This window comes from Lissotriton vulgaris, chromosome 5 (assembly GCF_964263255.1).
Source record: "Lissotriton vulgaris chromosome 5, aLisVul1.2, whole genome shotgun sequence".
Lineage (NCBI taxonomy): Eukaryota > Metazoa > Chordata > Amphibia > Caudata > Salamandridae > Lissotriton > Lissotriton vulgaris.
This window is the reverse complement of record NC_141693.1, coordinates 1288977204-1288991530: the sequence shown is the minus strand read 5'-3', so window position 1 is coordinate 1288991530 and position 14327 is coordinate 1288977204. Positions and strand designations below refer to the sequence as shown.

The 14327-nt window shown below is 45.7% G+C and overlaps 1 protein-coding gene across 2 annotated transcripts in view; it reads right to left on the bottom strand.

Annotated features, from left to right (window-relative positions):
- CACNA1S (calcium voltage-gated channel subunit alpha1 S) overlaps positions 1-14327 on the bottom strand; it is a 548608-nt gene that overhangs the window by 109254 nt on the left and 425027 nt on the right. For both annotated transcript variants that reach the window (XM_086923168.1, XM_086923169.1), the window contains exon 33: positions 6382-6541. In XM_086923168.1, coding sequence (XP_086779294.1) covers positions 6382-6541 — 160 coding nt within the window. The remainder of the gene's footprint in view (positions 1-6381; positions 6542-14327) is intronic.

The window sequence follows — 14327 nt, the reverse complement described above, 5'->3', positions numbered from 1 at the left end:
GCACCCTTTTACAGCGCCTCAGAAACGTTGGAATCCAAGGAAAAGCACTGGAATGGATCACCTCGTTCCTCACCGGAAGAACCCAGAGAGTCCGCCTTCCACCATTCAAGTCAGAGGCTACTGAAGTCATCTGCGGCGTACATCAAGGGTCCTCTCTCAGTCCCACCCTCTTCAACGTTTACATGAGCCCCCTCGCGACCATCGCACGTCAACATCACCTCAACATCATCTCCTACGCCGACGACACTCAACTGATCCTATCACTCACCAGAGACCCTAACACAGCCAAAACCAACCTACACGAAGGAATGAAAGAAGTAGCCGAATGGATGAAGCACAGCCGTCTGAAACCGAACTCGGACAAAACAGAAGTCCTCATCTTAGGTACCTCCCCCTCTGCCTGGGACGACTCCTGGTGGCCAGAGGCCCTTGGAAAAGCACCCATCCCGACGAACCACGCACGGAACCTGGGCGTCATCCTGGATTCCTCACTCTCGATGAACAGACAAGTCAACGCCGTATCCTCATCTTGCTTCAACATTCTTCACATGCTCAAAAAAACATTTCGCTGGATCCCTACCGAAACTAGAAAAACAGTCACCCACGCCCTGGTCACGAGCCGACTGGACTACGGAAACACCCTCTACGCCGGCACCACCGCAAAACTCCAGAAAAAACTACAACGCATCCAGAACGCCTCAGCCAGGCTCATATTAGACATCCCGCGTAAAGAACACATCTCTGATCACCTGAAAAACCTCCACTGGCTCCCCGTCAATAAGAGAATCACTTTCCGGCTCCTAACCCACGCACACAAAGCACTCTACGAAATCGGACCCGAATGCCTCAACACACGACTATCCTTCTACACCCCCTCCCGCCAGCTACGATCCTCCAACCAAGCCCTTGCCACTGTACCTCGCATCAACAAAACCACCATGGGAGGTAGATCCTTTTCCTACCTAGCAGCTAAAACTTGGAACTCACTTCCCACTCACCTTCGCCTTACTCAGAACCACCTAACATTCAGAAAGCAACTCAAAACATGGATATTCGACAAGTAACTCCCCACCCTTCTTCAAGCGCCTTGAGACCCTCCGGGTATGTAGCGCGCTATACAAATCTTTTGACTTGACTTGACTTGAATAGGGACAGGGGGCGATAGGAGTCACATTTATCTTCCTCCTTACCCGGCTTTAAGAGCGCAATGAGTAAGGCTTCTCTCATGGAGTCTGGCAGGGTTTGGGCCTCGTGCGCTGCCCCATAGAGCCTCACTTAGTGAGGCGCGAGCAGATCTGCGTATTCTTTGTAGAATTCCGTCACGTACCCATCTGGCCCGGTGCTTTGTTGTTCGGCAATCGCTTGATAGTATCCGTAACCTCCTCCACCGTGACAGGCCGCGCTAAGTATGCTCTGTGGCCATCTGACAGCCACGCTAATTCCACATCCTCCATATAAGCGAGCAATTCCTCCTGTGTAGGCGAGGGGCGTGCTGCGTAGAGGGCGCCGTAATGTGTCATGAATTCCGTTGTAATCCCTTTAACATCGTTCACCTTTTCCCCCGTGGCCCTACAGATGGCTGCTATGTTTTGAGGGGCCCTCCCCGAGCATATCTTGTCTGCCAGCGCCTTGCCCGGTCTGCCGCCCTCCCCATAGCGCCTGGCCGTTGCCCGTTTGGTGACATATTTGAGTTCGTCAGAGGCGAACTGTCTGTGTTCAGTCAGAAGGGTCTGTATGTCTCCCAGCACCCTAGTGTCCCCTGTGTGCGTGTACATTTGCTCCAGCCCCTGTATGGCCTCTTCGCGTGTGCGCAGTTGGTGTCGGATGTCCTTCAATATACCCTAGGACGTACTAATGCATACCCCCCTGATTGTGGCCTTAAACGCTTCCCACAGAAGACATGGGTCGTCCGTTGTCGGGCCGTTTATGTCGAAGTAGTCTACGATTGCTGCGTGTATCGTGGTGACATACAGTGGGTCTTTCAAGGCAGTCGCGTTGAAACGCCAAGTGAAGGGCGGCGGCTCACATTGCGGGACCGCTATTTTTAGCAAAACTGGGTTGTGATCTGACAGTGTTCTGGGCAGATGTGAAATGTGTTTGACCCAAGTTAGCATCTCCCGTGTACCCAACCAATAGTCCAGTCGCGCCCAGCTATTGTTCGCCGCATTAATGTGAGACGCAGCGGTGACCCCCGGGTTACTATCCCTCCATATGTCAGTCAATTGGAGATCTTCCATCGCGTCCTGCAACATGTGCCTTGCATTACCGTGGTGTTCCGTAGTATGTGCAGCTCGGTCTAACTGGTCCTGCAATGTTACATTAAAATCACCTCCCCACAGTACGTGGTCTATATGTTTGTCTGTGATTGTCTGCCACAGTTTCCTGTAAAACCCCGGGTCATCTACATTGGGGCCATACGTGTTCAGCAACAGGACCCTCTGCCCTCTGACCCTTCCCTCCACCATAACACTTCTACCCTCCGAGTCTCTGTTCACGCTCGTGATTGCAAAGTGCGTCCCTTTACGTATTAGGATACTGACCCCTCTGGAGTAGGTCGAGTAGTTCGAGCTTGTAACTGATTCTGCCCATCTATTACCCAATGTAGGTGTGTGTGTGGTGGCCTGGTGTGTTTCCTGCAAGAACACTATATCCACATGTATCCTGTCAAAGTAAGCAAACATCTGCCTGATCTTTTTCGGGTTGCCTAGGCCTCTAACATTCCACGTGAGAAGGGCCAATGTATTAACTCTCGACATTGTTACTTGTACTCATCAGGATGTATCGCACGAGGTGTAACCGCATTTTACGGTTCTGCACAGACACTGAACATTGGAGTGTGTGGTGCGTGATCCACAGCAAATCGGCGAAACTGATATAACAACTTGCATGGTTAGGTATGGTCAAGGAGGTCGCCATGCTTCTCAGACACAGAGTTTGTGTTTCGGACAACCCCGGTTCCCCCTCTTCCCCCCCACCCACTTTAGCACCCGAACTTTGCCAAAGCCATCCCTTAACAAACTGTACCCTCACTCGAAAACTTAGTGTGGGGCGCACCCGCTTGGGGGTGTCGCCAGGTTCACACATCTCCATCCACGTGGTGGACGTGGGCAGACGCCTATTCCGGCTTCAATGTCGTGTGTAAGATCTTTCACCCTTCTCCCTCCATCTGCCAACAAAAAGTAAGAGTATGACATCAAGTAACCCCAAACAACATAAGTCGACATACCCCAGTCTCACATGGCAGTAGAAGTTCAAGGCAGTGGTGGCAATAAGGATCAGCCCGGGGGCCTTCCAGTGTTCGCACCCCTGGTACATATTCAACTGTCAGGGGAGCTAGTGAGCCTCCCGATCATGTTGTCTCTCTGTGCGCCTTCCGGAGGCCACCTGCCCTCCAAATACTCACTGCGAGGATGTTCATCCCGGGCCCTACCGCTGTGATGTCTAGTCTGCATGTCGTTGTAGTCCCACAGTATCTGGCTGAGCACCTCGGGGCAGGCCAACGTTTTCTAGTCACAGCTTCCTGGGGCCCAGTGGAGTCCCTTTGCTGCTCCGGGGGCATCGAGGTATCTTGTCCGCACCACTCGTCATTCCACATCGCTCGTCGATTCCGCTCTGTTCTGCTCCTTCCGTCGCTTCCCTTGCTGTTTGATAAAGTCGTGCGCCGTCTGTACCGTCGGTAAAATGACCGTCTTGCCCAAGTTCGTGATTTTGAGTTTTGCAGGGTACAGCATGGCGTATTCGAGACCCAGGTCCCGTAGTTTCTTTTTCACCGGTGCAAATTATTTCCGCGCCAGCTGCACCGCCATGGTATGGTCGAGGTAGAATTCCAGAGTATTCCCCTGATGAGTAATTTTGCCCATGTCTCTGGCGAGTCGAAGGACTGTGTCTCTGTCCCTGTAGTTAAGTGTACGTGCTATGATCATTCTTGGGGCAGCCCCCGGTTTTGGTACAGGTGCCAGTGAGCGATGAGCCAGTTCGATCAGAAAAACCGAGGATAGTTTGTCAGCGCCAAATATATCTTTCAGGAGTGTTTCGACATAAGTTTCCATCTTCCCCGTGTTGGTGGATTCCGGCAGGCCCGAAATGCGGAGGTTGTTCCGCCTGGACCTGGCTTCCTGATCCTCCACCTTCGCGCGAAGGGTCTCCACAGTTTTCTCCAGCCCTCCGCATACCTTCGATGTGGTTTTATGCTCGTCTTCCACTCTAGAAATCCTCTGTTCCGCCTCTGCGAGCCGCCCGTCGTGGTTCTCTATTTTGGCCGCCATATTATCCACCCTCTGCATCACATTGTCCAGTTTTCCGTTCATTTCCTGCAAACTCTGCTGGATTGCGCGGAGCACCGATTCCATGGCCGACCCCTCCGCCATGTCTCCGTCGCCATCTACTTCAGGGGTGGTCGTTATATTTTTTGGCTGTTTCCTCGTTTCGAAGGGGAGCTTGGACTGTTGTTTCTCCGGCTTCCCCATGGTCCGCTGTGACAGAGGCGAGGAGTGCTCGGCCGTTTTTGGGCTGCTGGCCGTCTGCGTACTGTGTCTCGCTGGTGTCTGGGCCCCCCACCTCGGGGTACGTCTTCTCATCGACGTTGGCGGCGGCCAGGAGCGTTTTCGATGGTGTTATCTACTTGTAGGTTAACTAGTGGCAGAGTCCGTAGCGGAACCGCGCAATGGTGCGTTATATTGCTGGGTGCGGACTGGTTGTGGAGCGTGTTGCAAGTCTGCACAGCATCAGGGGGATCGCCACGTGCTTTTGTGACCCTGGAGCACTACGCACCTTCCCTAAGCGCGCAGAGTTGTTGGCGCGCTATCCAGGGGGGCAGCGGTTCGGTTACCACAGAGTCTAGTGCTGTGCCGGCTCACCTTGTGTGTGCTCACTCCGATGTCTGCTGTTATTTCTCTGTGCGCTGTGGCTCCGTTTCGCCTGCCCCGGGAACGGTCAACATTGCCGGTCTTATGCGTTCCAGCGCCGCCGCCATCTTGAATCCGGTGGAACGCATCGCTAAAGTCTCCGCATTCTGCCTCTGTCACCGACAACCGCTGTCCCGCGGTCCCGCAGCCCTCTCAGCATCACCAGTTCGCCTTGTCACCGTCGCGCGGCAGTCCTCAGCGCTCAGCAGGTGATGTTTCGTCTCAAAGCCGGCAAACGCCAGGCGCGGCCATTTTGAATGCGCTCCGGCGGTGCACCGCTTTTCCGCTGTTTTCTCGCTGTATGGCTCGTAGACAGCCACTAAAGTTACAGCATCGTGTCGGCTCCACTTTCCGACACAGGACGCAGTCCTTTGTTCAGTGGTAACGGCAGATGGAAGGGGCGAAAGGGCCGTTATGGTCGCGTCCGTCCGGCGGAGCCGACAGTTCAGCCAGCCATTCCGCAGTGCGCCCTCTAGCGCCCCCTATGTTTAGCACCCTTCATGGCGGGTCTACTTCAATCCTGGATGAGCAAGTAGGAAATTACTGTATAAACGTGCTCACTCAGAGAACTTTACAACTGCCCTTGATACTTCTTCTTGTGCACAGCCTGAAAATTTAAATCAGTCATTTTACAAATCCAAGAAATCTCATAGTGATCAAAACATGTCTCATAGTGAGAGGTGGTGTCTTACAGAGGTTAGTGTTATATGAAAGAGGTAAGTTGATTTCTGGAGATGGAGAGCAAAGAGAAGTCAAATAGAGAAAAATGTGGGAAGTAAAATCACACAGATATTATTAAAGTTTCACGTAGGTTTTGGTAACTCCCACAGTCGTCAAAGAAAGCTTACAGCAATAAGTACAGTTTTAGAGGTTAGTGAACTCCTACAGATGTAAATAAAAGAAGTAAAACTATAATTAGTGAACCTTTAAAGAGGTCACTGAGGATTTACAGATTTCTGTGACATCTCAGAGGCCAGGGAAATATGAAAGAGATTAGTGAAGTCTCACACACATTCAAATCCGAATGTTGTTAGCAAACTACCACAGAGTGTAGCGCTATGAGGGCTAATAAAACATTGAGATGTTAGAGGAGGCTCACAGTGAAGTTTCAGCACAGACATATTACATATGCAGGTATCACAGAAAATGAATGAGTGAAGTCCCATAGGGGCAGTCGAAGACTCAGAACAAGTAAGTCTTACCGATGAAAAGCAACCTCACACTACTCTCACAGGGATTAGCATTGATGTCAGGGAAGTCTCATAGAAGTCAGTCACAAAAATACTTTGATGTCAAATAGTACACAGCCTTTGAAGATCACCATGGTTTCCATAAGCCACTCTCATTGTAACTTAGCCAAGAAGATCTGAGGGAATTATGAGGTCCGAATGATGAGTGTCTGGCGATGTCTATTAAGGTGTATTGAAAAAGAATAAGTGAAATGAACAGGATCAGAAACAGCATGGCAAAAACTCACCAGGAAGGCACAGAGCATGTAGAAACTGATGAAATATAAGTATGCAAAGCTGGTTCCGCAGGTGTCCTCCTCTCCTGGGTTGTAATCTGATTCAGGGTCACACCGCTTCCCATAGCTGCAGGCCAGCAGAATCTCCTGCCAGGCCTCGCCTGTTGCACACCTAGAGTTACACAACAACAAACACATTAATGATGCGAACAGTAGCAACCACCTAATATCTCATACAGTTAGCACTATAGGTTCCTTAGAAGGGGATCAATTGAAGATGCCTATGACAAGATCTTAGGAGCATAGAACCTTAAATGTGAGACAGCGTCACAGACCCAATATAACCTCAACTTTCCCCCATCACTTACTCTAATAAACATTTTATCATGCATCATTCCCATACAAGAGTCTTTTGAGGCAGCCTAATTTTAGTTTCTGTTCTTCAGATCAACTCACACAGCTCTGCATTTGTATATCCTTATTCTCACTTATAGCTCTCTGTTATGGTTTGAACAGATGTGAGAATAGTGTGGGCTACTTGTGCACTAATATCCATTTTTGTGGGAGTGTAGCTGTGTGAGCTGCAGGGCGAATTTTTCTTCTCAGGTCTGTAATGTTAGCATTTTTGGCCTAAGATTCTCTCATCCCGAGTTATAGTTTCTTTATCTATTAAACCCTTCTGGAACTTGAAGCAATAACACACCCACTTACTCAGTGGGCCATATGTTTGTAGCATTGAAATTGGGTAAGTCACTGAGACAAGTGTAATTGTTCATTTTTAAAGGGAAATGGTGCACCGTTTACAAATCACTAAAGTTGGGGTGGAAGAAGTACTCCATGTTAAGCAAGATAAAGTCTAAGAGCACTCCACATGCATAGTGTTGTCATCAATGATGTCAGTTCAGATGTAATCAGTGATGTTATCAATGATGGGATAGAACATGCCATGAGTCATGTAATATGCAAGGTCATAAGCAGTGTATGACGAGGGTGTGAGTTATAGATACTTAAAGGCATGAGTTACAGTTACGTGAGATAACTATAACTGATGAATTTCAGTGATTTTTAGTTTAAAACATTATGTTTTAACTGACATTTTCGCCTATTTATAATGCCCTTTATCCTTTGCTTCTTTTCATTGAATTTCAAAGTTTTTTACACAAAAATATAAACTAAGATATTACAATTCCCAAGTAAAATGTCACTTTAACCTTTGTTTTTTTGGGTGAATTTCTATGTTTTTTTAAACGTAAAGTAAGATCTCCATCCTCCTGCATGGGGTTGGGGTCAGTGCCTGGCTTTATCAAAAAAGCGCGCCTATTGGCTTTATCAAGGGGCCAGCACATCAAAATATATAAAGATGACGTATTGGTTTTGTCAACAAATCAACACAACAATTTATCATGAACTATAATCAAATGTATTTCCATGCAAGCACATTCCAATGAATAATAATAATGAATAATAAATATTTGAAATAAAGAATTTATCTACAAATCAACCATAAGCATGTGTTGAGTCTTTCTTTAACATTCTTGAACATACCAAATGCAGCCATAGAACTAATTACAAGGGATCCCTGCTCTCCAGCTGAAGAACGTACAGGAATTGGATTACTCTGGAGTCTTACTGCAACATATTTTTTAATGTTCCTAGGGGGCAGCTGTAATCCCTGCAGGCCCCCACAACATTTAAAAAAGGGTTGGCAGTGCCCCAGCCCCTTCTGGGTCACTTCAAGCAACAGAAAATCTTTTTTTTTAAGAAGGCCTTGCAGGGCATTGTAAGGGGCTTCCCAGCTGGAGCACGGAATGTGAAATAAGAGGCTACGCCAACTCATTTCACATTTCTACTTTGCATTATATTTGTTTATGTGAGCAGATGGTCATGTGGCCTCCGTTCAATAGTTATTTAATGGCCCTGGGTGCCCCATCCCCAGGGGCAGAAGTATTTTTGTATTTTTGTATTGGGGAGGGGGGTGTGTTGTCCAGCACCGCAAGACTTCGAAAGGCCACCATCGCAAGGGAGTTATATCTTATTAATGGGGTGGGGGGCAAGCGGCCCCCTCCTGAAGCCTTCTGAAGGATCTGGGGACCCCAGGCCAATGTATTTTTTAACTGGGCCATTTGGCCCTGGTGACCGGTGGCAGCAGAGAGCGGGCTAGGGACAGAAATCCAACTACCGACCCCTCCGCCCGGGCAGAGAACACAGGTTTGCTCCCGCCCTGCAGGAGCAGAAAGAAATGCGGCTCCCGGGACTCTTGCGGAATCGTGAAAAGTAAAAAGGAGTAGGTGAGTTGGTGATACACCCTACTAGAAGAAATTGATATTGTGCCCCATATCATTGAGAGGAAGTGTATAAAACATAAGTACTTTAAAGAATAGAATTCAAATTCTTTAAAAAGAAATGTTACAATCTCATGAGACTCTCGCGGGATCGCGATTAATAGAAAGGAGTAGGTGTTCTTTGAATATACCCTGGCCTACACACTGTAGAAAGGAGTGTTAATGGAGATGGTGCTCATCAGAGTCTGCTATTTACAAATATTGGCTTGGGAAGAATTTGGAGTAGAGAGTTAAATCTCTCCCCATACCCTAATACGTACAGCAGTCAAAAAACAGAGGAGTCTCAGAAGAGAGGCAAGTCCCTCTGCACAACCTACTACAGACACCAGTTATATTAGAGAGAGGTCTCAATAAGAGGCCTGACCCTTCATACACCCTACTGAGTACACCTGTTATCCAGGAGAGAGGACTCAAAGTAGAGGCTAGTCTCTCCACACACCCTACTACGCACACCTGTCATCTGAGAGAGAGGTCTGAAAGGAGAAGCCAGTCCATCCCCACACCTTAGTACAAACACCCGTCATCTGAGACAGAGGTCTGAAAGGAGAGGCCAGTCCACCCCCACCCCCTACTATGCACACCCGACATCTGAGAGAGAGGTTTATTTCCTACCCACACCCTACTAGATTATCATTAAACACTCAGTGAACATGTGAAAAAGAACTCTAAACAATATTTTAGAACAAAATGTATAACTCTATAGTCTCGTAAGTTTCCCGTGAGCGGCTCTTGAGACTCCTGTGAGATTAATTAAACACTTTAAGAATAAATTTACTTAGTAAAAAACTAGTACTATACATTAATGCCAAAAATTATCAATCTCTTTCTGAATTATAATTACCTCTTTAATGTAAAAACACATACAGAGTCCTTGAAAGTGTGCTATTAGATTATTAACGAACTTGCTGGGAAGATCTCTCAATGTGAGAGATACAAGAACCCAGGAGACGGAAAATCCCAAATGAAATATTGTTGTATTACCCTGTATTATACTCAGACATAATTATTTAGAAAGAGTTTGCAAAATGAGCACCCTTTCCTTTTATGTTACAAATCAAAGCCTTTTCCTTTCACAATGATGTCCCCACACAGGATATATTCAAAAGTTATTCTACCATATATACACTCAAACAAATATGAATTTACTTTTTTTTTTTAAACCCTAGAAATTCACTGAAAAGCCAAAAAGTAGAGTAACTGTTATAATCATTAGTACTAGGTTTGTTCTGGTGTTGGCAGCTTCTTTCAAGAGGAATGTATTGATGTCACAGGGATTGAGACATAGGAGGGCGGTTGGGACGACGAGAGAAGCTGCACTGTCTGGCTGTATGGACACAGGTTTTTATCTGCAAATAAACTTTAAGTGTGTTCACCACCCAAGCCTCCAATCATGTGTGGAAGGTGGTTACAACATCATTTTGGCGACATGAGGTCAGGATGGGATCTGCTAGACACCGCAGAACTGACAGTCTACTTGTTAAAGGTTTTCTTTGGTGTGCGGCCCCACCCGAGTGTTTTGTACCTTTACCGGTGTCCTGTCCCATTTTGAGCTTCCTTAACTGACTTTGTTTTATTGGACAACACCCTGGCATGAGCACGACTCCACTGGTCTGCGCTGCCTCGAGCCTTTCACTATTACCTTATGTAAGTAACGTATGCTTTTGTAATCTGCTCTTTTGTAATGTTTCTCATTATGTTTCATTTCTGTTCCTAATGTGAAGCGCTCTGACGCCTTCGGGCAAAGTCCGCGCTATATAAAAATGCATAAATAAATAAAATAAAAATAAAATGCTGAGCGTTGTTGCTAATACCTCTGCATAGTTCACTAGTGCATTTATTTGGAAATGGCCAGCATAATGGAGATTTTTATTGTTTTGAAAAGTTGCACTGAGTATCCTTAGCTCGATCTGCCCCGCGCTGCCTTTTCTTGTCACGCTGCAGCCCTGGTTTTGTTCAAAGTCAACAACAGCACCACCTTGGCTATTGCATAGGATAGTACATCCTATCATACAGCCTGCAAGCTGATGGATCGAAGTTTGACCCGCAGTGCCATCTAGTGGTTATCTTGACATTTTGCACCCGTGGATTTTCTTTCATTTGATACAGCTTTTCCAGTTGGTGAACTTATTCGCCACCTAACATGAGCATCAATCAGTCGATTGTGATGCACGTTCATTCTTAATGCAGCAAAGGGACCCACCCATTGAGTGGGAGTATTAGGTCGAGAATTTTGAAATTTATTTGGTGGCTCTTGGAGGCTCCAATTTTTCACCTCTCAGAAAGGAACCATTATTGAGTGGGTGTATGGGCACGGAAGGTCAACACATTTTTAAATATTTGCCACAAGAGTATGAGGACAATGGTGATATCATTGAGGATGTGTACAAAGAAGCGAAGTTACGGCTACAAAAGCGTTTTGTCAAAACTGTGAACATTGTTATGCAACGTCACACATTTTACACACAACCACAGAGGCCCAATGTGTCGGAGGATGAATTTGTGGCCAGGTTAAGGGAGTTGGCCACAAAGTGCAGGTTTGGACCAATGACAGATGAGCTTATAAGGGATCAACTTATAGTCTAATGCAACAGCACGAAAATGCAGAAACGTCTTTGAGTTGCCAGTGATCCTACGTTAAAGCACCCTATCAAAATTGCTAAGATAGTAGAAGAATCAGACAAATACATGACGGAGATACAAAAGATGGACTGTAAAAGTACTGTTGAGGTAGCAGAGGTACTCCGTGACTCTGATCTGGTAGCGCTAGTAAAGAAAAACTTGGTGTATCTAGAATAACACTTGGAAAGGTGTGAGGTATGAGAACCACTAACCTTTCATCAGCGCAAAGTAAATACACAGCATGATGTTGCTACAGATGTGACAGTAATTTTCATACGGTAGACTCAAAGAATTGTTATGCCTGTCGGAAGAATGGTCACTTTGCACATGTATGTAAGGCATCTAACAGGAAAGTTGCCTCGATAGAAGATGCATAGGAGGTTATGGAGCATATAGTTCTTAGAACTAACTCTGATAGAGAAGATGTCGAGGAGGCAGAAACTAAAAGAAGGATACGTCCCAAAGTGGATTTTCGAGTGGATGGGAAAAAGATAGCCTTAATGGTTGATTCTGGATCACTACACACCATCATACCAAAACTTTTCTTTGATTCAGTATGGCCTGGAAGGATGTTATGTTTAATTGATGTAGTGTTGAAAGGTTATCAGGGGGCCGGCATTGGCATGATGGGTTATGAAAGTACTAGGATTGAGTTCATGGACCATCATACTTGGGGAAAGGTATACGTAGCTAGTGAGGGTCCACTAATTTTGGGATGGTCACACCAATATGACTTGAATATTGTGGTGAATCTCTGTGCTGCTAATCAAGTCATGATTGTGTATGATGGAGACATGAATGCATTGTTGGAACAATCAGAACCTGTGTTCCAGAACAAGTTGGGTTTGGTTAAGGACTTGTGTCATAGAATAATTTTGAGGAAAGATGCAATTCCTGTGAGGCACGTAGTCCGGAAAGTAAGATAATTGAATACATGATCCTAGATGGGGTTATGAAATTGGTGGAGGCCACATAATGGTTATCTCCGGTAGAGATAACAAAGAAGGCTGGAGTCATTGAGATTTTGTGTAGACTTTCGCAGTCCGACCCAGACTGTGGTCATGGACCACTTTCCTCTGCCTAATATTACTGAGTTAATTTTCCTGTTGTCTTGGTAAAATGCTTACCATCAGGTTAGCCTGCACCCAGGGTCTAAGCATTTAACTGCATTAATCACCTTTGAGGGGGTTTACTAGTTTAACAGAATGCCATTTGGGTTGTCATCAGCAGCAAGTGAGTGTTTTTCAAAGACTCATATCCAAAGTGGTATCTGAGGTCAGAAATGTTTTTTTTCAAGATGACATATGTGTTTTTTTGGGATAGTATTGAGACTCATTATAGCACTTTGCGTGTGGTGTTTACTCGGTTGTTGGAAGTAGGTCTTTCTCTGCTGAAAGAGAAGTGTACATTTTTGGTGCAAGAGGTTGACTATTTGGGGTATCTCATTTCTGAGGAGGGGGTGAGACCCAAAATGAGTCTGTTAAATGCTACGGTGAATGCAGACTCCTGATGATAAAGATAAACTATGTTCCTGCCTGGGACTTGTGGAATTTTACGCTAAGTTTGTGAGAAACTTTGCGGGTAAATCTGAACCATTAAGAGAGTTGTTGAGGAAGGGGAGAAAGTTTGAGTGAGGTGAGGTCCAGACAGCAGAGTTTGAGCAAGTCAAGTGTGACATTTCAAATGCTTACATATTGATTCCATTTCAATGTGATTTGAAAATTGTGCTAACTGTTGATGCTAGTGCTGTGTGTATTGGGGCTGTTCTCACCCAATTACATGGGAACATGGAAAGAACTGTGGCCTTTGCTTCCTGCTCATTGACAGATGCCCAGAGGAATTCATCTGTCATTGTGCGAGCGGCATGGCAGCCGCGTGGGCGACCAATTACTTTTGCACATTCATTGGGGAAATGAAGATTATGGGCCTGATTCACAGAACTAACTTAAGACCAAATCCTAAACTTACTATTTTTGGTATTCACAGAAGGCATTTAGTAGTAGTAAAGTTAGGATTTTGTCTTAAGTTTGAATTAAGACAAACTTAAGACAGACTTAAGATAGACTTAAGACAGAATTAAGACAGACTTAAGACAAACTTCAGACAGAGTTAAGACAGACTTAAGATAGGATTTTGTCTTAAGTTTGTCTTAAGTCTGTCTTAAGTCTGTCTTGAGTCAAACTTAAGACAAAATCCTAACTGTACTACTACTAAATGACTTCTGTGAATACCAAAAGTAGTAAGTTTAGGATTTTGTCTTAAGCTAGTTCTGTGAATCGGCCCCTATGTTCAGGGCCGATCACAAACCTTTGCGGAAAGTGCTGGGACCCAATGGGAGTAAGAATTGTTCAGGACGTCTGGCTAAGTTGGCGGTTAAAATGCAAGATTGTGACAATACCATTGAGTTCCTTCCCAGTTGGAAGAATAGAGTGGCTGATTGCTGGTCGAGATTGCCTGATAAAGCTGCTGATGAAGGGAGTTTGGACACAGAGGAGGTTGTAGCATATGTGGAGGATGTGGTGGACGACATGCAGGAGGCAACTTCTATGGAAGAGTGGACGAGTGCAATGAGGTAGTATGAGGATTTGAAGGCAGTGACAAGAGTAATAAGTTCGGAGGGAAAGTACGTACTTTGATGTCATAAAACCATATCACAAAGGGATTGAAGAGTTGTTTGTGAATGGGGACAAACTCATTGTTAGAGGAGAGAGGTTTATACCTTGCGGGGCTTTAAGAAACAAACTTGTGCGGTTAGCAGATTAAGGTCATATGGGACAAATCTTTACACTGAGGAAATTGAAGGATATTTATGGTGGCCCAAGATGGATGAGGAGGTTAAGAATTGGGTAAAGAAGTGTGTGGAATGTAAAAATTTGGAGAAGAGGTTGAAAGCAGGAATGTCAAGGGGCTTCAACAACATATGTCAGAAGCAGATTTTGTGTGGGAAAAGATTAGTCTGGATTTTATTGGGCCATTTGACTTTCTTGCCAGAACAAG